Consider the following 26,348-nt stretch of genomic DNA (forward strand, 5'->3'; position numbering starts at 1 on the left):
CTATTTAATAATATGATTATAATTTATTATTGCTGTTTCGTTGTTAGTTATTATTCTCTTTAGTAAGTGACTATTATGTTTTAAAGTGTCATTCAATAGAACTTGCTAACTATGTAAACAAAAGTTACTAGACTTACTATTAAATTGACATTTAGTGACAATTTTAGTATTGCGGTTTGTTTACATAGTTAGCAAGTTCTATTGAATGACACTTTACCAAACTAAACTGATGTATGTAGGGGAAATAGAGGTTGCAAGATTGTTTCATTTATTACTAAATAACATGTTTCAAATATAATAGAGTATTTGACTACTAGTCAAATCAGTTCCTTTTTTCGACTGTCAAAACGATTTTGCTTCTATGAAATTTATATAAAACACTAGCATGTGACGTAACAATCAAATAACCTACTCTTTGTTTTATTATAGAAATTGTGTCTAAAAATAACTGCTGTCTACGTTTTTTTATTATTCTTCTGGTCCTTTATTTCATGCATGGTGTAAAATAATTTATTTTTTCTACTCGTCGACTGCAATGCTTGAAATAAGACTTCATATACCAAAGTTAAATCGCATACTTTTTTCACTATGGGACCCCAACTCAACTATAATATTCATTTCGATACTGTTTAGGAAACTATAATATTCATTTCGATACTGTTTAGGCATCTATAATATTCATTAAATACAGTCAAATACCCTTCTGACGTCAGTGTATGTTGGGATTGGCCTGTGAATGAGCTACGCTTTGCTACGGCGTAGCCGAGTGTAGGTCATCGTAGCAGAGGGCCTACCGCGAACCACGTTCGACGTGTTGCCTCCCTGTCACACTTACGTACGAACTTACAAGTGCGACAGAGAGGCAACACGTCGAACGTGGTTCGCGGTAGGCCCTCAGATCGTAGCACTATTAGGGCTTTTTCTAAAATAAATATCGAAAACCCGATTCTTTCAAATCTGGACATTCTTGGGCTCATTCTACTCAGAATCGACAGCACTCTCCATCCTACCATTAAAAAAAGATGTCCCAAAATGTCCATTCCATTACGTCACGTTTTTAGTATGAGAAAAGTTTTCACTTGTATGTAACGTAGTGGAATGTACAATTTTCATACAAAATTTTGGGACATTTTTTTATCATCAGGATTGAATATGCTAGTGATTCTGAGTTGAAAGAACCCAAAAACACCAGGATCTGGGAGAATCGGGTTTTCAATATCTATTTTAGAAAACGCCCATTAACGAAATTTAAAGAGTTATCTTTATCAAAGTACTTTTTACAAAAGGTATTCGCTTATTGTAAAAAAAGATCAACATCAGCAGTGCGCATTTAAGTACTTCCTAATGCTAAAATATTTAGAATGTGTTATTCAGTAAGATAAGGGACATCATAAATAACATTTGGAGCGTACTGAAGCTGAAACTGGAAGTTTTTCTAGCGATATCTCTTTGTTCAATGAAAGGAGTTCCGGATAAATAACGTGTGTAACTTTTATGGGTAGGTACCTATGCACCTACAATATTTTTTGTTCAATAAGATCATAATGAGCTAGAACCACCGGAAATTTAAATTTTAGTTGAAAAATTAGATATGTTATGATATGTTAATGTTATGATATTTCTTATAGCTACATTTCTACGTTGTACCTTAATGAAAATACTTACCATTATTTTTATGTTTCTCAAAAAGTGACCTTCTCGAAGAATTTACCCTGTACGCCTTCGGCGTTCTATTTCTGAATAGTTGCTGGTATCTGTAAAACAAAGTTTACATTGAAGAAAATAAGATATAATTTGTTAATTTAGGAAACGGTAAATATATAAGTAGGTAATTATTTAAACTGTCTATTAAGTTTGAATTATATTTAAGATATTATTAAAAATCTAGCATGGTAGAAATAGTTCACAGTTTTACACTTATACACAAATATAAACATATGAACCGCAGGTACCTCATTTTAACTTTGCCTAGTCTTTTTACAATATATTGAAGTAGTTTCTGAATAAAAACAATAAGAGTAAAGATAAAATGTGACGTGCCCCTATTTTCGAATAGAAACCCCGATAACCAACTAACATAGACTAGGAATCCTCTAGACGGAGTTTAGAGCAATTATTTCATGAAACCGATGCTGCCAAAAACACTGGGGTGCGGGGGACGAGGTGAGCGAATCCCGTGCCGTGATTGGTCCGTTCAAAGACACGGACCAATCACGGCACGGGATTCTGACACTTGACTCGAAGATGGAGTAAAACTACTGTATATTTGTGGCAGAGGGGGTAGCGTTACTATGCTCAGTCTAGAGGATGTCTTGTCTGTGCCAACTAATCAATTAGGTGATTTAGGTACCCATTAACCTCGATCGAGTCTCAGCCGCGGCGGTCCCAACAATAACATTACCTATTAAAATCAAATTAATTCCCTCGACGTAATTACAGAACGAGTTTGTATTCGTTTACTATCAATCTGGAATTAAACGTATGTAATTGAGGTCCTGTTTGATGTACCTGAACAAAGGAGCCTGCCAATTACGAGCTTCAATAATAAACTTGGGTTATTTCTCAATCTCCTTTTTAATCTAAGCCTGCATTCTCGCTTGCTTAACGTCGTATGTTTCAAATTGATCAACTGTAAACCTTATGTGTTGTTGATTAAGGATCATTTTCCCGAATTACGAGATCTGTGGGTTTGTAAATGTCAGCAGCCGATTTTGCTAATTGCAAGAAACAAACGACAGAAACACAAAGCGACATACCTACATCAACGGAGGCCGTATTGTATAATTAGAAGGATAATTATTCTCACAAACTCACTCGATAATTTAATTACGAGACCTTACCTCGTTCGGGTGGAAACGAAACTCGAACAAACGAAAGAGTACATATAAATACATAAGCTTGCTTAAATAACAGCGAAGATATGAAATTCAGAACGTACAAGTAACTTTAATGGTAAATACCTGATGTTTTTTGAAGTCTGTTTTTTTCTATAGATCATTATATCTTTAAGTGCGTTATTATTTATGAGTCAGCCATATCTGTGACAAAATATTTGCTGCTTTCTCTAATCGTACAATCCTAATGCACTTTTTGCATTTTAAAACTTGTTAATACCTTAACGTATGGAATATTGACCCGTGAATTATTTATTCGTACAAATGCATAAAAGTATATATCTAACATGTTCCTCTTTTCCCATAGGAATACTACATCAAACAGACTCCTCAAGTCCAATGTTCAATAAACTATTTTATATGCTCATCCTTTTATGTACCATCAGATATCGCGTCTCCGCTTTTGTAGATTTTATCAAGCAAAAAGAAAACCTTACTACCGCACCGATAGCTTGATACTTAAAATTGAGTTTCAGTGACACAAAAAATGGGGCGCCGTGGAAATATTTTCACGGCAAAAAATGAATCGAGAGACAATTTATATAGGAAGCTGACCTACTATCCAATTCGCTACTTGAAATTAAATTCTTTTGACCATCCGCGCGTGAAAACTGTGACATTTTTTCAATGGGTCATTTTTAGAATTTTTGTAGCTTTTCCAACTTAATATTATATCATTTATATCCACTTAAAACATTAATAAGATGCTGACAAACATTGATAGATTTTGTATGCACCGCTATCTAAATGTTCTACCGGATGTGACTTTTACTTATGAAAATACTCCTTTTTTACTTTTCTAACTACCTATTATTCCTCAATTATTAGCAACGTGTAACCCGCATAACGTCTCAGTTCAACGGTAAGTAGGCGTAAAGATAACTGTTAATTGAAGAAAATACAAACAGCTCTCCTACATATTAATTAAACCAAACCCACGCCAATATATACCTACTCACGTAACCAATGTTTTTGTAGTTTGTTCGTCTTATTTTTCCTTTTCTGCATGTACTATGTTGTGGCGTTAAATATGTAGATGTTTTTTCTTTATCTACAACTAGCGACCCGCCCCGCTAACAAATTATACATAAACCTTCCTCTTGAATAACTCTATCTATTAAAAAGAAACCGCATCAAAATCCGTTGCGTATTTTTAAAGATCTAAGCATACATACAGACAGACAGACAGCGGGAAGCGACTTTGTTTTATACTATGTCAGTGATATATGTCGCGGCAAATATGAATACCCACGTTTTATAATTATTTAACAAACGAATATGTTACAGTTAGAGCCGTTGATTTTATATTTGTTTACACTTAATTATACGTTATATTGGTACACATACACCATGACAGAATGTTTGACTTTCAAACTAATTCCACAGTTTGCACAGCGATTATATAATATTTTCCCAACTGTAATTCTAATGGTCGGAGTTCCAGATATGATTTCTATTCAATCCAAAGATTGAGTTGTTGAGACGTAAAAGTAGATACCTACATGTATATATTCAGGCAAGTTCGCCTGTCGAACAAGTTGAATATGATGAATATGACGAAGTTCGTCGTCGCCAAGGCAAGTTTTATTGCGATTCTACTTCTCTCAAACGGCTATTTGCAATTTAAAACTTGTTCGGGCAAAAACGTATTTCTTGTGGAACCATAGAACACTATTATCTATTGGTTTTCCCGCTGAAGTTAGTGCGAGTAACTAATAGACTTACTGCGGAACTCTACTCGAGTATAATGAAAATGTACAACACATTACTCTCCCTAACCTAAGCAACAAATTGAATCTAGCTTTGCATGGGTAGGTGCCTAAACAAGTAACCATTAGATTTACTGTTCCATTTAAGCGACGCATGTAGAACTACAAAATATTTTGTTTACTTTCATAAAATGTTTATAAAGGGCTTTACAATTTTAGAATTATTGTTATAGCTTAATCATAAATGTTAAAATAATAAGACGCTTTAATTAGTGCCAATTAGTAGGCGTAAATTTGAATATTCATAGTTTCATTCAGGTATTCAATAGGACACGGTTCTCAATAACATGCCTATCTAACGAAACGCAGTACCCAATCATAAGCGGCAAATTGACATGCAGTCAGATTCAGGAGGCCTGTCCGAAGTCTAAAAGTCCAAACAAGATTTATTATTGATATGTAACGAACTATTCTCGACTCGCAGTGTTTCTCGCTCGCGTTTATTTGTGTGCGTGAGATGTACTGAGAGTCGTGTCATGTTCGTATAATATGAGTAATAAATCGAGTTGAGATGTTTAAAGTTCGAAGTGTCGCCCTGCATGGTTATGAAGTGCCAAGCGACCGAAACACGATTGGCAGTAGTAATTGAAATAGGTTCCGGACAACAAGGGTCGACTCCCGTAAAATAGTCGTATTTCTGTCGAATAGCTACAAATGTACCGTGTAATAGTATTAATTACGTACTGTTAGCATTTCAAAGTGCACAAAATTGGATAAGGGTAACCGGGTGAACGTAAACTAGTAGAGTGGTATATTAACAATTAATTGTTTAAATTGTAATGAACAAATTACAGTACGATCACGCATGAAAGAATTATTGTTAATATTTCTGTGGCTTGCCCTGCAGTAAAGCGGCTAGATAAACTTACGTATATGACGTGTTTGAATATCATTGAGGTGAAATCCAAAAAAAGAAGTAGTTAAGAACTGTTATAAGTCTTAAGTTAATTAATTCCATTGTGTTACAAAATTTTACCTTAGATTGCATACACCTAAAGTAAGTTTACAGCTAAGGTCAACACACTTACATGAATGTGCCTTTAATAAAAACGTTAATCTTCGTCACAATGAAATCAATTAATGTGAAACTAATAGGTACAGTTTTTGACTTCGTGCATATTTTTGCTATACACCCATTTGGAGTCGTCTCCGTTGTGGGAATGATAATACATTTAGGCTAATCTAATAACTTTTCAAGCGGTTCGATTGTTCAATCAATGTACTTAAAACCAAGTTTGACAGTTGGTTAGTGTGAAAACCGTTCTGCCTGTCACCCCTTTAGTTTGAAATTTAATGTAAAAACTGTATTTTCACTTTAGTCGCCTTAATACCGGTTAACGTTAATCTGCTTGCAGTGAACGGATAGACCTGATCCGCAAACTTAAGCCTAAAGTTCTATCAACTAGCTAAGATGTCTATTACAATAAAAGATGATTTAAGCTTTTACGAATCTTGGATAGAAAGATAATGAAATATTCACGTCGCGAGCGCGAAAACTCTCCAGTGTTGAAACATATTTTTCCCGCGCTAATGGTTACTTTGTTTTTAACCCTTTCATTCTATAAATAGTAAACTACTTAATGGAGAATTTTTGGCAGATTAATCTATGTTTATTTAACTTTGTTAATCTCAATATTGTGACTAACAGTAGCGGTAGCTTAAATTAATCGAAAACGTCAAGTGTCCCAGTTTTCGCAAAGCTATCACGGCAACAAGGAGGATGAGACGCCGGCAGGGCACAACAGATAAAGTTGTCTACGGGGTGAGACGCGAAAATTAGGGTAAGAAGTGGGTCAAAGTCGAGCGGGGTCGACGACCGCGGCCCCGTCTAATTACGTAACGATGTCGCCACCGGCGCCGCACGACTTTATAACCTAACACAAACACCTCTAGACACACTTTCCCTTAACAAGAACACAGGTCGAGTGACTTTCATACTTTTATGTAGAAACTTACATTGTTGTTTGTAGAATAATAGCACTATGGTTTACGGCATTGTTGTAACTTATGATCGTTTAAAGCGTACTTACTCCTTCAGCTGGATAATAATGCATTTATGCAGCTCTCTCCTTTTATATCTGCCTTTCTTTGTAAGCTGGGATAGACCTGCGGAACATAATCATTATATTAGATATTTTACATAAGAGCTTTATTAAAACACTAAGATTAGAAGAAGATCAAAGAAAATCTAATTTTTCTCAAGCTTAGTAGTGAGAATTAACATTTTCGCTGCAGCAAGTTAACAGGTCAATTAAGCATACCTACTTGATTCGACTTGTATCACTTTCAAAAACTACTACTCCAGCGCCACTTGCGATAAAAAATTGCTTATTTAACACTTTCCAAATTTACTTTGAAAGGCTTGATTCCGTTAAATAACATTTTTTTTGTTAAGTGTCCAGCTTTTCATCTACAATTATTTGAGTGTTGTTTTATGAATTTGTGATTAATTATTTATTTTTAATTCTGTTTGTTATTTATTATGTATATAGGTAATATGGATTATTTGTCTGCAATAAACGTTACATTACATTACATTACTGACACAGTTACAGCGTTCACACGCACAGCGTCATCCCAAAGGCACATTTCATTTATATTTTCGGGCATGCCCAATAAAATCAATACTGTGAACTTTCCAAGAGTGCAGTGACCTAGTGACAACCGCGCCACACGTTGCATTGCATAAACTTGCCGGGCCGTAAAATAAAACTGTGTGCCTGTGATTTTCGCCAATTTCGAATTCGGATCATTCATCATCCTCGCGTTGTCCCGGCCATTTGCCACGGCTCATGGGAGCCTGGGGTCCGCTTGGCAACTAATCCCAGTAATTGGCATGGGCACTAGTTTTTACGAAAGCGACTGCCATCTGACCTTCCAACCCAGAGGGTAAACTAGGCCCGTATTGGGATTAGTCCGGTTTCCTCACGATGTTTTCCTTCACCGAAAAGCGACTGGTAAATATCAAATGATATTTCGTACATAAGTTCCGAAAAACTCATTGGTACGAGCCGGGGTTCGAACCCGCGACCTCCGGATTGAAAGTCGCACGCTCTTACCGCTAGGCCACCAGCGCTTTTTTTTTCGAATTCGGATCATTATTTAATCCAATTGGATTTAATGGGTTCTTTAAGAGTTTCATCGTGGTAAAGCATGTTATACCATTCAGGCGCATTATAGCTAATACCTATAGGTCAAAATGGGAATAGGTAGTTAAACAAACATTTGAGATGACGATATTACAAATGTAACTAATATGTAAATATGGTTTTCAAAATCTTCGCCTTTCAACAATTACCTAGTTCGAATGATATGAAGTTCATAATATTAGTAATAACAATAATCCTAATGGAATACATTTAATTACTTACAACTATATGAGGTACAAACAAATGTACACATAATAAACTATATCGGAAAAGTAAAGGTGGTGTTCACTAAATATAATGAAAACAAACGATATTCATGAAATATGTAAGGAGCAAACAACTCATACTTCATTCCGCGGCACAGAAAGATTCATGATTGTCAAAAGGCCCACTATTCACCGAGACGCGGTAAGACTACCTTCAGGGAAATATATATTTCTTGGCCTCTATTTCGTAATATCATACTGTGCATACCTTTTACTCGTATCTACAACGTAAGACGTGAGTAGGTGATGTAGGTATACAAATTGTCTTTAGCCTTTTAATTGAAATGGCACGGGCTTACATATAGTTTTAAGACAAACTGACCAGTTTCACACATCTTTTTTATACCACGTCGGTGGCAAACAAGCATACGGGCCGCCTAATGGTAAATGATCACCGTAGCCTATGGACGCCTGCAACGCCAGGGGTGTTAAACGCGTGTTAAATTTGCATATGAATCTTGCGTTGCAAACCCTCATCAATAAATATAATGAGATATCGTTCTCCTTGGTCAGCACCTAGTTGCTTATATATATCTCTTAAATTGCTGGATATATTTCCTTTTAGAAGGCACAGCTCCCGTGCTAGCAACAACATTCGTTTCATATAAATTCGAATGCCGTTTTAAAGCACACCGCGCATTTCTTACGACAACACGCGGCATTCAGCAGATTTACATTCGCCAGGACAGATTACCTCCGCACACAACTAAAGCGTACCACTTGAAAAACGATAAAAATCCCTTCTGAATGCGCATATTTCCCTGCGTGCCGCGGGACCGAGACAAAGGCCTGCGAAATTACAGTCTTGCTTTTAAATGCGAGAATGAATCGCAATGTCTCATCCCCTCAAAGCTTTGAGATCCGTTGTGCGATGCAGCGTCGAGCCCCAGCCTTCCTTGAATACACAACGTTCGGGAACTGTTTCTGTTTAAAACGTATTGTTTAACTGTGTAGTTCACTTGATTATACATTCATGGATAAGTTTTGGTGGAGCGTAATAATGAAGATAAATGTTATTCTCGATTAACGTATAATTTTCAGTCCTTATACTAAAATAATATGTTTGTAATGGTTAATGAAAACCAACACAAATCACTAGCTTAAAGCTAATAATTTCTCATACGAAATCCCAATCTAGGAACAAACAAGTAGAGACATTTATAAACTGCGCGCCCCTCTCCAGAGCACCTAAGTATTTAGTCCCAGATTAGAAATCTATATATATAAATGCAAGTGTCCTGACTGACTGACTGACTGACTGACTGACTGACTGACTGACTGATTCATCAACGCAGAGCCGAAACTACGAAAGATAGAAAGTTGAAATTTGCACACTAGGTTGCATTTATAAAGTGTACAAGAGATAAGAAGCGATTTTGAAAAATTCAACCCCTAAGGGGGTTAAAAAGGGGATGAAAGGTTGTATGGGGTACAAGTTTTATTTTAAGGTAGGAATTTGAAACTTCGTAAAGATCTATTATATTAAAAAACAAGAAAACTAATTTCAGCGTTTTCAAAAATTCATCCCCCAAGGTGGTGAAAAAGGGGTTGAAAGTTTATATGGAGATCAAATATTTTTGAGAGTGTGGGCCTTGAAACTTTGTATATGATGATATTATTATAAGACAGGAAAAGTAATTTCAGCGTTTTTGAAAATTCATCCCCAAACAGGGTTAAAAAGGGGTTGAAAGTTTGAATCCATTACAAAAGCTTTGAAACTTCTTAGAAAGGCATAATAGCCGATTAAAAAAAAAGTAATTACGACGTTTTAGGAAATTCAACCCCTAAGGTGGTAAAAAAGGGGATGAAACTTTGTCTTGTGGTGCAAATTTTATTTTAAGCTAGGACCTTGAAACTTCGCAAAAAGGTATTAAATTATAAAACAAGAAAAATAATTTCAGCGTTTTTAAAAATTCATCCCCGAGGTGGTGAAAAGGGGGTTAAAAGTTTGTACGGAGATCAAATATTTTTGAGAGTGCGGGACTTGAATCTTTGTATAAAGCCATATTATTAGAACTCAAGAAAAGTAATTTCAGCGTTTTTAAAAATTCATCCCTTAAAGGGTTAAAAAGGGGTTGAAAGATTGTATAGGGTTTAAATTTTATTTTAAGCTACAAATTTGTAACTTTGTAAAAACGTATTATATTAAAAAATAAGAAAACTAATTTCAGTGTTTTCGAAAATTCATCCCCCAAGGTGGTGAAAAAGGGGTTGAAAGTTTGTATGGAGATCAAATATTTTTGAGAATGTGGGACTTGAAACTTTGTACATGGGGATATTATTATAAGACAGGAAAATTAATTTCAGCATTTTTGAAAATTCATCCCCTAACAGGGTTAAAAAGGGGTTGAAAGTTTGAATCCATTACAAATGCTTTGAAACTTCTTAGAAAGGCATTATAGCCGATTAAAAAAAAAGTAATTACAACGTTTTAGGAAATTCAACCCCTAAGGTGGTAAAAAAGGGGATGAAACTTTGTCTTGGGGTGCAAATTTTATTTCAAGCTAGGACCTTGAAACTTCGCAAAAAGGTATTAAATTAAAAAACAAGAAAACAAATTTCAGCGTTTTTAAAAATTCATCCCCCGAGGTGGTGAAAAAGGGGTTAAAAGTTTGTACGGAGATCAAATATTTTTGAGAGTGCGGGACTTGAATCTTTGTATAAAGCCATATTATTAGAACTTAAGAAAAGTAATTTCAGCGTTTCTAAAAATTCATCCCTTAAAAGGGTTAAAAAGGGGTTGAAAGTTTGTATAGGGTTCAAATTTTATTTAAAGCTAGGAACTTGAAGCTTCGTAAAAAGGTATTTTGTTAAGAGGAAAAAAAACTAATTTCAGAGTCTTTGATAATTCATCTCCCAAAGTGGTGAAAAGGGGGTTGAACATTTTTATGGAACCCAAATATTTATTTGAGTGCGGGGCGTGATACGTTGTATAAAGGCATATTATTAGAATACAAGAAAAGTAATTTCAGCGTTTTTAAAAATTCATCCCCTAAAACTTTAAACAGGGGTTGAGAGTTGGTAGAGGGTTCAAATTTTTTTTAAAGCTTGGAAACTTCGTAAATAGGTAGTTAGGTAGTAGGTTTTATTAAATAGTGGACTTGAAAATCTTCTGGGGGTTGAGAGAGATTATATCGAGAACAATCTTATTCAGTTCGGGGCTTGAAACTTCGTAGCCAGGTTGTGAAAGACAAATCTCATGCGTTGTATAATAATTAACAAATGATTAACCGTCCCTACTGCTATCTTTTGCTGCATGCCTGCGTTATCTAAACTAATGTAGAATTTATAACCACCAATATACAAATCCACGCGTACGAAGTCGCGGGCAACAGCTAGTAATCTTATAGACGTATAATAACTAGATGGAAGGCGTGTGACTTTTATTGTGTTTGTGTGCGTCTGTGATATAAGTTTGTGGACGCTATCTTAAAATAGATAGCGTCCACGCACGCACGGAGAACACGCACTAAAAAACTATGCTTCTATCATGTAACTGACAGTGACGTTTGGTTGATTGAGGTTAATTTCTGTTTCGACATAAGTTCCAGGAAACCGTCATTTTGCGGCAGCAGACGTCCGCTTCAAAGTTAAGAGATTACCTGCTATAAGGATCATGGATAGTATTCGAAAATCGGAGTCTAGTAAACAAAGATGACGACAACCCCAAATTTGCGAGAGCGTAAAATTGTCAGTGTATGTGTTGTAGATGACATTAAATATTATTTTTACATTATTATTATTTGCATATGAAAACTGCTACCCTACTGATATTCATAATTTCAAAACAGGAATTGGACTGGCTTTTAATACGTGAATAAAGCATTACGGCCCACGTTAGAAAAGGGTTATAAATGTTAAATCTAGATGGCGCCATGAAATAAAATTGTACTTTTGTGCATGTGACAGCGGCCAGGAAATTCAGTTTTTACATTAAGAAGTCATTAATTACTATGAAAAAACAGTAAAAACGCACGCGAGGAACACGTTGTTGTATAACCGTTCCGCCTCCATGTCCTGTCCGTCTTAAATATTTACTAGTCTCTGGCAAAATCAAACAGTTGACACAAACGATATTTTCGATAAAACCATTATCACTCTCATTAAATTCGTTGAAACAAACGATAATGTTACCAAACACTTCATAGAGACGCATTGTTTGCGCATTAAACTTAACAAGGAACACAGCGAACCGTTTAAGTTTCGCAATAAGTCGGCTACAAGGGAGCTCAGAGTACAAATAGTTTCAATGTCTCTCTCCGCGAGCTGCGGGTAATCGCGGCCAAATGACTACAAGTACAGCGAAACTGCTCCAAATTTAGGATATTGTTTGCACTTGTTTGGATTGTGTGTGAAAACTTAGGGTGGGTAATATAAATAGGCTATACTGGACTTTTTTAAAGTGAGAATTGCAAAGCGTCATGCTGTTGTAAAGGGAGATGCGAAAATGTACCAACTTTACGAACAGAATTCATGCATAAAGCGGGTATGCACTTTTACAGCCCGGGTGCACTGTCAGGTCATACACGGCTGTTTTTCATGTCAGTTTAGAATTGAAAACTCTGTCATTCCTAAGTTATTCAATCACGGTGTATGTTAGGAAGGTTAGACGCCCTACAAAAAAAAAGTCCTACAAAAAATCATGTTCTGCAATAAATGTTGAATAGGCGTAAAATAGGTTGCGTAATGTGTATACCTGATATTTGCCTGATAATAACATTTAATATTTGGCTGTAACAGTATATATCCCAGAACGGCTCTAGATATTATTATCGCTCCGTAATAAATGATAGCTATATCATATTTCACATTTAACACGATCTATCTGAAATCAATTTCATGTCCGTATTATATTAAATTATATAAAACAAAGTACCTACACTTGTTCTTGTTGTTGTTGTTCTAGTTCAACTAAATATACAGCGTCAGCAGACAGCGTAACTCTGTTGAAAGCTACACAGATAATTATTTTAAAAAAGGTTAACACGGTTTCTCCCGAGCATAGGTACAATAGGTAGGTACATGTTTACTTAAATTGAGGGTAACAAAGTGAAACCTTGCGCTTTTGAAGTCCATTAGTAGGCGACGCAGGGTCGACTTTTTCCAAAGCTACCTACCGTCCATTTTAAAAATTCAACACCCCCTTTTGAAAGTCGGCGTCTTTCCATTTGTGGAATGTGTTGCCGTAAGACAAAAACCTGCGGAAATTACACTCTTGTTGCTCAAATACGGGCTCGGCGCGCAATATCTCTCCCTTTGAAAACTAGGGAAACTCATAAATAGACAAAACAGGGACGGAGAGAAAAAATGCAAACGAGAGCTTTTCTCTCTACGCTACACGTGTGTTTGTATGCAGCTTAATTGCTTTATTGCATTGTTATGACGGATTGTTACGGTTTTACACGGGCGCTAAATGAGGCATGAACGTGATAAAGACTTTAGTGCTTTGAGCGGCAAGTACTTTATAATTTGGTTTTATGCTTGGTAAAAATAATAAATATCTTACAAGCTAACCACGAACCTCTCTTAAAACTTATATAAGTGTTGTACGACCCACCAGGGAGCTAGAAAATTGAGATAAAATGTCGCCAGCGCAATTTTCGAAATGACAACGTGGGAGAACTTTACTCTATCTTAATATCATGAATTGTGTAGTTTTATTCAATTCGTGCCCTAATGGTGGGAAGATAGTTTGGACCTTTGCGGCTGTTCAATTATTTGTGGTGGTCCGGGAGGATAAATAATGGCGAGGCTTACGCGTAGCAACCAGTAGCAACATTGTGACACGTAAAACAATGAAAAACGGACTGTCGTTCCTGCGGCCTCCGCGAATTTGTTCCGTCCGAGATAGTGTTGGTAACGACTCGTGTCTTTGGGACTCAACTCAGTTTTTTTTAAATTCGAGACAATAACTCAAAGCAAGGGGCCCTTTTGATCTTGACCACCACGACACCATGACATACAATTAATTCATATTTCTAATACATAGTATAGATTTTTATTATATACTAATAAATAGTTTATCCTGAGCAAACATGATTTCCGAGTGTCTTTTCTAAAACACTTGACTTTATATTTCACGCTTCAGAATTATTAGAAAACTTTACTTGTAACTAAACATTTCGTAAAAGACCTGTTATTCAAAAGACACGTGAAACTCAATTACAACTCTAGTCCGAGACACCAGCAATGGAGACAAAGTGGGACGAAATGCGGGAATTTTACGAATGCCACTAGAGCAGGCTATTGTGCGATACCGGCAAACAAGATGTTTTATGTACCCGCATTTAGAGGGCAATGGATCGAAATTGCCCGGTAATTTGTCCTATTGTTGTGGGTCTATTGTAAACTCTAATAATACAATTTATGATGGCTTTATTAACCTTCGACTGCATTTGAACAACGGCGAGATTGTTTGACGGGATTTTTACTAAAAACTGCTGCCTTTTTGCTTAGTTTAAATTACTTGCAGCGTTAAAAAAAGTACGTGATGCTGTGGTATGCTATAGGTAAATTCACGGTGAAGTGTTTTAGTATTTTTGGCCTTACTCATAATGAGGTCAACCAGTGACATATGGTAACCCGTAAAATTTGAATTTCAAAACATCGAAATGCATGTACCTACATAACGATGTCAAAAATGCTTGAATACAACAAACAACTATGTACTCATATTTCCTGTACCTATTCTCTTTTACCAATTTTATACTTTCCGGAAGAGCAACGCCACTTGCCATTGTGTCTTCATGAAAACCCGGAAATGTTTCAGGTTAAACTTTAAAATAAACGAGACATTCCTCGAACAAGAATTTAGCTTGTTCAGCAGCCGAACAAAAAACAAAGTAAACTAAATCTAGAAGAGTAACTACAAAACTGCAGAAAAAGACAAAGCAGGGATCCTTGCACCTTTTATTTGTCGAGCTAGATCGCGGAACCGCCGCAAACTGCCGCAAACTGCCGCTAATTGGATCGTTAAACTCTTCGAATCAGGTGAGCAATAAATCTGTATTTCCATTTTGCGTAACTTCGTAGATAAGAAAGTTTTAAAGGCGGTTTTGCAGCGCGGGCCGCGGCGTAATGATGATGTAGTGATAATTTCAGAAAACTTTGTGCAAACACAAGCACATAGTAAAGACTGATAAGTTTCAAAGGAAGAATGTTGTGAATCTTAAATATTATTGTTGTAGGTGACACTAGCTAATATCGTAACGAGTTGTAGATAGACTTAGGTAAAAGGTAAAGTACAGTTAAAGTACCTTATAAATATCGACATGGATAAAGTGACAAAACTATGTACACACTACCTTAATGCATGGGTCGTGTACATATGTTTGGTACTGTGTTACATATGTTTTGCACTTTGCCTGAGTCGATTTTGAATACCTTGGCTGTACACTCACGTTTGTGGGCGAGTTTATAAAAATCTTATGTTATTTTAATTAAGTCATTTTTATGTACATTAGTCTAAACTATATAGGTCTCAGGCGTCGAAAAACAGTGCAATACTTTCTACAAAAGCTCTGTGACACAGTTAAATAAAATAGATGACACTGGGCTGGGCTTTCTAAGCTTAATACGTCTCTAAGTGGCCTCATCTACAATGATGAGCCACTCCCTGTGTACGAAGATTTACCGTCTTCATTTTTAACTAGTCTAGTACAAGAATATGAACTCACTTGTGTTGGCGGAGTTTGCTGATACATCTCTGCTGAAGCCCGTTTCGCTCGTGCTGTAAATAACGGCCATTTTCTAGAAAACTGCGAGTTTCAAACAGGTGGACTAAGTGTGGGATTTATAGAACTAACTCGACTTAGGAAAGTTTGTGTTTTGTGAAGTAGTCGAGAACTTGGAAAAAAGCTGATAAAATTCAATTTAGGTAGTAGTTTCGGAGTTGGAAGTCTATTGTTGTAAATCAGTATGTCGTTCGGTGAGTAACGAGGCTGTTAGATAGTTCAACTTGGTGGTTGTTCGATGGTATTTTAAACTATAGGAGATAAATTTGTAGTCGAAACACCTATTTAAAAATTTGAAAAAATAAGATCAAAAGATGTTTAAGAGGCTTCATGAAAGTGTATTCAAATATTTTTAAGAAGCTGATAAAACGGATAAAATTTTGTTGTAAGGAACAGACCAAATTTCCAGATTTTCTCTCATAGAGAACTAACAAATAACTTGAGATACATTCTTGACTACTATTATAGTACTGATACTATAATATTATTAATAGTGCTATTAATTGTAGTCAGAATGTATCTCAAGTTTTTACTTTTTCTATGGTTTGCATCAACGTTTTTAAGCAGCAGCCATTGTTACTTTGTTTTATCGGTAAATGTACCTAGCTGAATTGTTTCTTTTGTACCTACTTACCCATGGATATATTTGTCTTCAATTCGCCGCGATTGTTCGTCGCATTTATACACGCAGCGCTCGGAGCTCGCCCGCAAAGAGCTGCACTTTTCCACGTGTACGCGGCTCGGCGAACCTGCGAACGCACACCGCAATGTCAACCGCAGGCTAGAAATTCTACATGCGGTGTACCTATATGTCTGGGCGCAACTAACATTTGCGTTGGTTGGATTTGTGTTACACGTTAGTAGGCTATTGGTCATGTGGAATATAGGTGGAGGTAGCAGCAATAACGTGAAATTCTTGAGGACAAAAACTGACGGTCCATATTAAAATTATTATGCAATTCCATAAACAGTTTTTACTTCCATAAACCTATTTGTAGGTACAGTCAAGTGTAAAAATATGGGTGATCACATCATACTAAAAAAGCGGCCAAGTGCGAGTCGGACTCGCCCATGAAGGGTTCCGTATTTAGGGGATATTGACGTATTAAAAAAAACTACTTACTAGATCTCGTTCAAACCAATTTTCGGTGGAAGTTTTATATTTTTTTTAGTTTTATCATTCTCTTATTTTAGAAGTTACAGGGGAGGGGACACACATTTTACCACTTTGGATGTGTCTCTCGCGCAAACTATTCAGTTTACAAAAAAATAATATTAGAAACCTCAATATCATTTTTGAAGACCTATCCATAGATACCCCACACGTATGGGTTTGATGAAAAACATTTTTTTAAGTTTCAGTTCTAAGTATGGGGAACCCCCAAAATTGATTGTTTTTTTTTTCTATTTTTGTGTGAGAATCTTAATGCGGTTCACAGAATACATCTACTTATCAAGTTTCAACAGCATAGTTCTTATAGTTTCGGAAAAAAGTGGCTGTGACATACGGACGGACAGACAGACGGACAGACAGACAGACATGACGAATCCATAAGGGTTCCGTTTTTTGCCATTAGGCTACGGAACCCTAAAAATGCTCTTATGTCAGCGAATTAAGAACTATTGAGACATATTTTTGAGTAAGTTATAATATGCACCCATATTTTTACACTTGACTGTACCTACAAATAGGTTTAAAACAGCAAAAGTTGGTGGCTCATTGACGACCACCATGACGTAACCAGTAACGTTTCTAACGTTAACTTAAGTTAAAGTCTATTTTTTATTCGGTAGACTAAAATGACATTACATAGTATGAAATGACATTTTATGTTCATACTATGAAATGTCATTTTAGTCATTTTAGTCGAATAAAAAAATAGACTTTAGTTCAGAATAAAGTACGTTAAACGAATGAACCTACTCCAACATGATAAAAATCAAAACATTATAACGGCGAAAGCAGTAAAGTATAAGCATCATATCGTAGGCTTACGGCTGATCTGGCCCGTATTTCACCTTTCAATTCCTTTTAGTGCAGGTACACATATAAATGTCTGCTCCAATGGCTCCGCCGGCGCCCCGACGCGCGCTCGAGCGTCAAATAGGCGTTCTTTTAAATGCATGTCACGCTAACCTCTGAGTTCGACGTGTCGTGTGCATAGATTGGGATTAACTTCAAGACAAGTGTATGTTGACGTCTAAATGCCTCGATTTTGGCAGTGATGTTACTGTACCTTTCGGTGATGTCCCTAGAATTCCACTCCGACCGTCTTACCTAATTTAAGACATTCGTGGACCCTTAAATGCATGATTTTTTCTTTTTGGCCGAAATTAATATATGTATCACATAATTGTTTGCCGTTTCTAGGAAAAATAGTAAAAAAAATTATATCATCGATTTTCACTGCGAAATCAGTGTTAAAAGTTGCATAGGCTAAATCATATTTTTGGAAATATATAGGTATTTGTAAAGGGTATAGGAAAAATCTTAACTGCCATCAGAAAGGTACACTATTTATGATGTTCCTATAATAAAGTTTGTAAATATAAAATAATTACAAACCCCGAAAAATCTGCCCAAAATCACATACTAAAAATCATCAACTTCCAGGTTTTTCCAAATTTTCCGACATTTCGTCTATAAACAAATGTAATTTTTATGAATTAAAATACTGCGTAAATTTATGTAATAATTCGGAAAATTTATTAGTTTTACTATTGAAATAATATACAAGAACAAATAGAATTTGTTTAATAATGCATAACATTTGATGTTTATGTTGTGTGTATAAATGCATCACTATGCATTTAAGGGTTAAAGTCCAAAAAGCAAGCCAATTTTAACTATTATTTGCCCTACGAGGAAGCCCTCCATTTCGATGAAGAAGTTGTGTATGTTTAAATGTAAGGTAATGGCTGTCATATATTTGCTAGCACGATTTTATATTTAATTTTTTTTTATTACAGATAACAGCCATACGTAGTTTTTAAAATATCGACTAAAACTGAATTTATTAAAATTCCATTGAACACAAAACCAATAATCCTTTCAAACTGAAAGTACATAAGCAACAACATTATCTACCGACTGCGCCAGTACCAAAACAAGATTAATTTACAGGCTTTCACGATACCTACAATAAATATTTTTTCAGCTACAACCGATTATCAGCACCAACCGCTTTTATATCCCTCACCCATTTCAATTGCAATTAAATTTGGGGCAAATTGAATCCGACCGGATCGGAGCGTTCGCAACCAAGTGTTCGGCAAATAGTCTGTTCCAATTTATTTCTCGTCTCACTCGCGTAATGAGATACGTTTCCAACGAATACGGTTCGCATAAAACGCTCTTTAATTTTCATGTTGTTCCGTGAGAGAGGCACTTTATACGCGTGCCCGGTAATCACGTAGGTATATAAACTCACGTATCGCAAATCCTTTAAATCTGGTTTAAAGCTCTTTTTTATATTTTATGTGAAATGATTGCGCATTGAGTGGATACGCTACGATGGCTGCATGAGCTTAACACGCTTTTTAATTACGTTTAAATTAAATCTTTTAACTTTCACAATTTTAAAATGGCAACTGTAATGCTTATAAGTAATTAATAATTGTCATGACACCGACAGAACTTTCAGAACTTAGAGAGTTATCAAAAATACTTATTACTTTAGTGAAAATTGTATGATTTAAAACTACTTAAAACTTTCTTCCTAAGAACTTGCCACTAACAAAGTAGGAACTCTGAAGTTCTTAAAAGCTATTTCTTTTCGTTACTTCAATAAGACAAAGGAGCAACAAGACGAGCTCGTTAAAAATATCAATTGGTGTGAATATTGTTGAAGCGAAATACTAGCAAAAACTAACAAAATATTATGTCCATTGAAGTCTAAAGTTGAGCCGAATACCTTGAATACAAGTATTGATTTAAAAAGTACCTACAAGTCAAAAATGCATTATTAAATGTAGCAATAAATAAATAAATACATAAATATTAAGTAAATATTGGGGGACATCTTACACAGATCAACCTAGCCCCAAACTAAGCAAAGCTTGTACTATGGGTACTAGGCGACAATATACATACCTAGGTACTTATATAGAAAAATACATACTTATATACATAGAAAACATCCATGACTCCCGAACAAATATTAGTGTTCATCACACAAATAAATGCCCTTACCGGGATTCGAACCCAGGACCACAGGAACTTAATAATCTCCAAATAAAGGTACTTACTGATGCCTTTTGGCCGGCACTCATAAATCCTCTTATCATCAGCCTCCACGTGTCGATACCTGCAAAAAACAAACAATCCTCATCAATTAATAGAAAAGTTATTTACTCAACCAAATCGTTATTGTTTTAATATCAATAGCCTATTCAGAATAATATAAAAAATCGACATTATCAAATACTTTTCATTCTTTCAAAACCTTTTTCTTTTATTTGCGCAGCTCTTTTGATGGCTATTTGTGTTACATCACGTGGAAAGTCCGATTATAAAAAGGACTTTTTACAATCCCTGACCGTATAATAAATTCCCATTGCTCATCGAACACAGGTCTTGAACGCTTAAGAAAACTAGTATACTTAATTGTGACCTTGTTGACAATAACAAATATTGATGCATAAAAATTCGTTTTATATGTGAACAATGATGGCGATACTACGACTAGCTAGAGCATAGACTAGTAGGAAACCTCTAGACGGAGTTTAGAGCAATTATTTCATGAAACCGATGCTGCCACAAATACGGGGGTGCGGGGACTAGGTGAGCGAATCCCATTCTGGATTCAGGATTCATTCGGGATTCTGACACTTTGACTCGAAGATGGAGTAAAACTACCGTATATAGTGGCAGAGGGGGTAGCGTTACTATGCTCAGTCTAGAGGATGTCTTGTCTGTGCTCCTAGCGAGTCCGTTTTAGTTAATTTTGTCTTTAACAGAACAAAGGAAAGTGACGGAAATGATGACACTGCCATTCTTTGTCATTGTAAATGCCATGCCTCTATCGGACGACTCTTTCCTTGCGCAAGAAACGTTACTTTATCTTAAGATTCCATACACTCGTACATAGGATGCGTAATACAATTATTGATTGTTAATAGCTGGCTGTCCACATTGTAAGCCATATTTTTACCTAAAATCGGAAAGTGTCTCTCAAATCTTCGGTAAGCGATCATAATTACATTCCTGATAATGTAAACTCGCTTCTAGTTCGACATTATTTGGACTCAGTTCGTTAGTTCATTTTTGCACAAGGACATTAAGATATATCGTAACAGTGTAAAACAGCCATTAATTAGGTAAGTAGGTATATTCTTTCAGTGCTTTTTATGAACATGGTCTATAATACCTGAAACGGAGTGTAGGTACATTGTAATGTCCTAATATGTGTATTTCTAACCTTTAAGAAAATGCGAATAAACGAAGACTAATTTTAAGGTGAAAGACAATATGTAGGTACACTAAAAATATTAGAATTTTGGATATATAATATGTAAGTACATAAATTAGGATGAGAACAATTAAAACATTTGTAAGTAGGTAGTTGAAAAACCAGCACTATTAATAGGTACACAAAAACTATAAACAGTAATTAAATACATAGGTAAGTCTATGTATAACTAAAGTAACGAACCGTATAAGGTGACTGCTATAGTAATTGGCCACTCCTAACAAATCAGAAAGAAACAAGCAAATTGAAACCATATTGTTAAGAGACTTAAGAGGTAAGCTAAGCCGACAGGTGAACATGAGTTTAGCTTAGTTTGACATGACCTATCATACTCTCAGTGTCTGGATGATATACTAAGGAGCAATAAATGCGTGAAATGGCCAAGTAATATGGATTTTTTCGGAAGCATGTGTAGTAAAGTACACTTCCGTGGCACAATGCGTTGTCGCCTCGCAGACAATGAACCGGTAGTGTGGTGCGATTAACAAAAGCCGAGCGAAAGAAAAGTCCTTGTATGGAATCCTCATAGGTACCTACTGTTTCTCTTCCCCTGTGAGAAAAATAAACAGGCCGCGTAGCCAACGCGCCAATCGCTCACGCTACGTGGCGATCGAAACGCAACTGTCACTGTCGCACTAATTTGGAAGAGTGATAGGGAGACACAAAGCGATTCATTGTCGGAGCGATAGCGATTGTCAGCTTGGCTAAGGCCGGCTGTTTCTCTTACCCCACATTACCTTGTAGGTACAAATAAAGTAAGCGTCCTACTTACTGCTCGACATACTGAAATGTAGTATTACTGGGAACTTATTAGCCAACTTACTAATCGTTTACGCACCGTAGCGTAGCTTAGTCATCTCTCTATCTCTTCCATATTAGTGCGACAGGGACATTTGCGTTTCGGTCGCTACGGAGCGTTAACGATTAGCACGTTGGCTACACACGGTGATGCCTAATAGATGACATCTTGGTTACCCCTATTGACAATGACTTATGTTTCAAGATGACTGCACTGGGACAGTGACGAGCACTTGTCCGTCCTTATTATACATGGAGAGTCTTAAAGAACAGTTGACCACATCATGAAGTCATGATGATTATTGAATAATTATGAATCTTCTTAGAATTTTGTTTATAATGCCTATATATAATTGACCGAAGCGTAGCAAAGGTCTACGTTTTGACTCGGGCATTTTGCTTTTGTATGTCCGGATGTTCTCCTCTACAGGTCACAATTCTCAACCGATTCTTGTGAAATTTTGTGACCAGATTCTACGAGTAAATAATTTTTTTTTTTGTCGATCCCGTTTTTGGAAATTTTCAAAAATGGAGGAGTTGTGATACCTCGCGCTTAAACAAATAGTCGTATCGATATCATAAGAGTATTTTCTTTTTGAGACATATTTACATAGTAAATGGCAAAAAATGCAGAAAAATTGTATTGCTGGTTTAGGCGGTATTTAGATATTTAGTTTGTACTCAAGAATGAGTAGCCGAATTTCGTCAGCTTAGCTAAGAACTATCATGGCGCATTTTGTAAACAATCGCTTTTTTTGTTTGCACACAGAAAGTCTGGGTTCGATCCCCAGTAAGACATAACCTTTTGTATTTTTTTTTCATTTAACTTCGTAGTTTTTTTAATAAATTCAAATCTTTATATTGTTGATTGATCAAACCGCTGTGTGGCGCTGTCATCGTGCACGGTCCCAATAAGCTATGCTCGCGAGGTCTACAGCTCACAGAGCCACTAGTTAAACTTTAACTGCAAAATCCCAACGACGCTCAAAAATCCTAATGATATCCCTACGTCACTTTAAACCAGGCCGCCTCTATCGAGTGTCGACACTAGACACTACCCGCGTCCTCTCGACACTTGCCCCAAAGCGATACTCCGCCACGCTCTGAGCACTACCACACTCCACTAACTCCTCGATGGAAGTAACCCACCCCATAAAGAAGACATTGTTACACTGGAGTACTTTGAGAGCTACCCTTTTAGTTTAGGACATATTATTATTACCGCGAGACGTTCCTATTGTGTGACAGAAAAGGGAAATAAAAGTTTACGCCTCCCAAGAGGATAAAATGGATTTTTATTTACTCGAGCGCCAGCGATATGTACACTTCCTTTCATGAGGGCACTTAACAGACACGAATTTCACACGCTAAATGATTATTTTTTTGTAGTACGCTCGAGTTTCAAAATTTACACGACCTTATTGTCAGTCTCTTACTGAGATGTAAATGTTTTGAAACGTTGGCTTGTGAAGAAGTTTGTGAACTTGACTGTACAATTGGTACATTCGACTTTCCAATAAAGTGACGACTCATAAACTTGAAAATTATATCTTAATAAAAATGATATCTAGGAAGCAATCATCAGAAGCTTTATAAAGTTCTCGTAAAACTTTATACTTGATAATTCATTTGTAGGTAATTAACTAGTGAACGAACTGGTACATAAATAATCCTCATTATTCTCGCTGTTAATTACGCAAACTACGACTAAAACGAATTCAGACCACACTCATTATTACTTGAATAACACTCGTTATCCATGTGATACAATTGTTATAATTTAATGTGATGCTGGTCTTCAGTGAATATATTATGATACCTTTTCGTAAATTAGCTAAATTAGTTATTAAAAAAGGCGTATTCAGAAACATTCAACATGATTTCAATAATACCGTTGTTGCGAAGTTGTCATCATGATAGCCTCACATTCCTAATATTGCTTTTATTGCATACAGTTTTCTAAAAGATAGCATATAGGTATATGTATGAGTTATTATAATGTAGTGTGATACATTGGCAAGCTGATTTATTTACTTGAATCAATATTTGCCTCGATTACTGCGATTAAAGTCCCCTATGGCAGTCGGACCAAACTAGTTAACTTTGCACAGACATACGGTGCATTAACTGAGAGTAGAAGTGAAAATAATCGTGTATTAGCACCTTCACATATTGTCACTTAAAAGTCAGTACACAGTTAGCTTAAACGACCTGACCAAAAAACAGGTATGTACCTACGTTTATTTAAATAAAATGAATCTATTCAGATAAAATGAATTTCATGTTTCCAACACTCGTTTCGACTCTTTAACCACCTAACAGCGCGTCAGTCGTAATTTAAAAGATTACAAAGCCATTGGCACTCCGGCCTACGTATTATACGGAAACGAAACGGGTATTGAGTGATAAATCTTCGTGTCGACGCCATTAGATATTCCCATCTGCGTCATCCATCACTGCTGTCGATATATCGACGGGACTTATGAACAATACGATTGGCAGATCGATTATATCATAACGGGCCTAAATAATATAGAAGTATACTTCATTCCATATAACATGATTCTAGAACATCACAGAATCAGAGATTCTAAACATTTTCTGTGAAGTAAAATAAACAATTTCGATAGAACGTGAAAAAATACAAAAGCAAATTGTAGGCAGAGACAGTAATGACCTTTAGATGATTTATAAGGAAGCATTATTTATTTTCTATACATATATCAAAACTTGTATTTCTTCCACCGCTGGTTTTTCAGCAGCATCTAGAAATCTTTGCGAATTGATAAAATACAAAATGAAAAATTGTTAATATTCAAAGTATTGAACAAGCCCGAAAACATAATGTAGACAAATTTAAATAATAGAAATAAGTAAATTAATAACAAAAAATTACAAAAATATTCAATTTCCTCAACGCAAAAAAGCCCAATGGTGTTTTAATTTATTTCATGACTCGTCATTTTTTATCCATTTCCGAGAGCTGATATAATGGGCAGTTGAGAGCCATATGAGTTTTATGAAAATAATCATCATTTTATACATCTAAGCTGTAAGATTTAGGTTTTATATTGTGCAATTCACTAAAAGTACTTATTTGTTTGAATAAAACTTGGCATTTGACATGAATATCTATGACCGGTCTAAATAGTTGTCGTTGCTAAAAATTGTAATACAAAGAAAATAAAGTGAGTAGAAGATCTGTACGTATGTTTTATTTCATTACAACTTCAAGCAATGAAAACTAGTATCAGACATAGATAAATATTACTTTATTATTATTTATTATAATCGTACATTAAATCAAACATTACGTACATCGTGAAACTATATCGGGTCAAATACAACCTCGCTACTTACGACTTAAAAATGAATATGTCATTTCAGAATGTCGTTTTAAAATGAGAGCGTAACTTCTATTGCATTGCGCGCGTAGCTTCGTGTGACTCTGATTCCCAGACCTACCACACCTTAACAATCATTCTTACGACATCACATAACATATTAAGTATATACATGTTTTGACATATGCCAAATTGCAAACCGCGCAATGCATGTGCTTAAGCTGCCATTGGCATGGATGATAGATGAACGAGTGTAATGGTAAACTTATTCCAATTTATCATACAGCCCGCACTGCGCTTATACACAACAAATATACAGCGCTATTTATTTAACCCCGCTCACAGCTGCGTCAATATAACATGATACCCAAATCAAATGCCTGTATGGTGGTGACATATTTATAGGGGACCGATAAAATCAATCTTTATGAACTCTTGGGTCAAAAAAAGAGCAGTCGCTCACACAGTACAGAACCTTTATTTGACCGCACGACAAATCAGAAACTTCCTATTACCTAAGCCATACGTAGCTTGCGTATCAAATAATAAGACGTTCCATTCTTAATTATCATCAGGTGGATCTAAAGTGTAGGTATGATTAAAAATCCTGGTGTGCATGATCTGCCATTATAATATTCTATACCTGTTAATTTTAAGGCAATAATGTGATATTATTGTGAAGGTAATCAATGGTCGATGGTCGTTCATGCTTCACGATAGGTAGGTACCTGGTTGCTGACTAAAGACGAATAGAAACGTAACTAAGAAATGTTATTGCGGAAATATTGTAGGATAATAAAAACACTAAAATAAAAATATAACTATGCATAAAACTATTAGGTAAATACATAGTTGGAACTCTGGGGTTGTGGTTGGGACACACTCAACAGTTAACTTAGGTACTCCCACTCAACTAAAACTACG

General features: G+C 35.8%; 1 protein-coding gene across 1 annotated transcript in view; it reads right to left on the reverse strand.

The window, feature by feature from the left end:
* LOC134656158 (cell adhesion molecule Dscam2-like) overlaps positions 1-26,348 on the reverse strand; it is a 100,366-nt gene that overhangs the window by 30,879 nt on the left and 43,139 nt on the right. Inside the window, exons 4-8 of the mRNA XM_063511682.1 lie at positions 20,060-20,118; positions 16,446-16,560; positions 15,755-15,807; positions 6,694-6,769; positions 1,666-1,754 (exon numbers count right to left, since the gene is read on the reverse strand). Of these exons, the coding sequence (XP_063367752.1) occupies positions 1,666-1,754; positions 6,694-6,769; positions 15,755-15,807; positions 16,446-16,560; positions 20,060-20,118 (392 nt within the window). The remainder of the gene's footprint in view (positions 1-1,665; positions 1,755-6,693; positions 6,770-15,754; positions 15,808-16,445; positions 16,561-20,059; positions 20,119-26,348) is intronic.

This window comes from Cydia amplana, chromosome 17 (assembly GCF_948474715.1).
Source record: "Cydia amplana chromosome 17, ilCydAmpl1.1, whole genome shotgun sequence".
Classification (NCBI taxonomy): Eukaryota; Metazoa; Arthropoda; class Insecta; order Lepidoptera; family Tortricidae; genus Cydia; species Cydia amplana.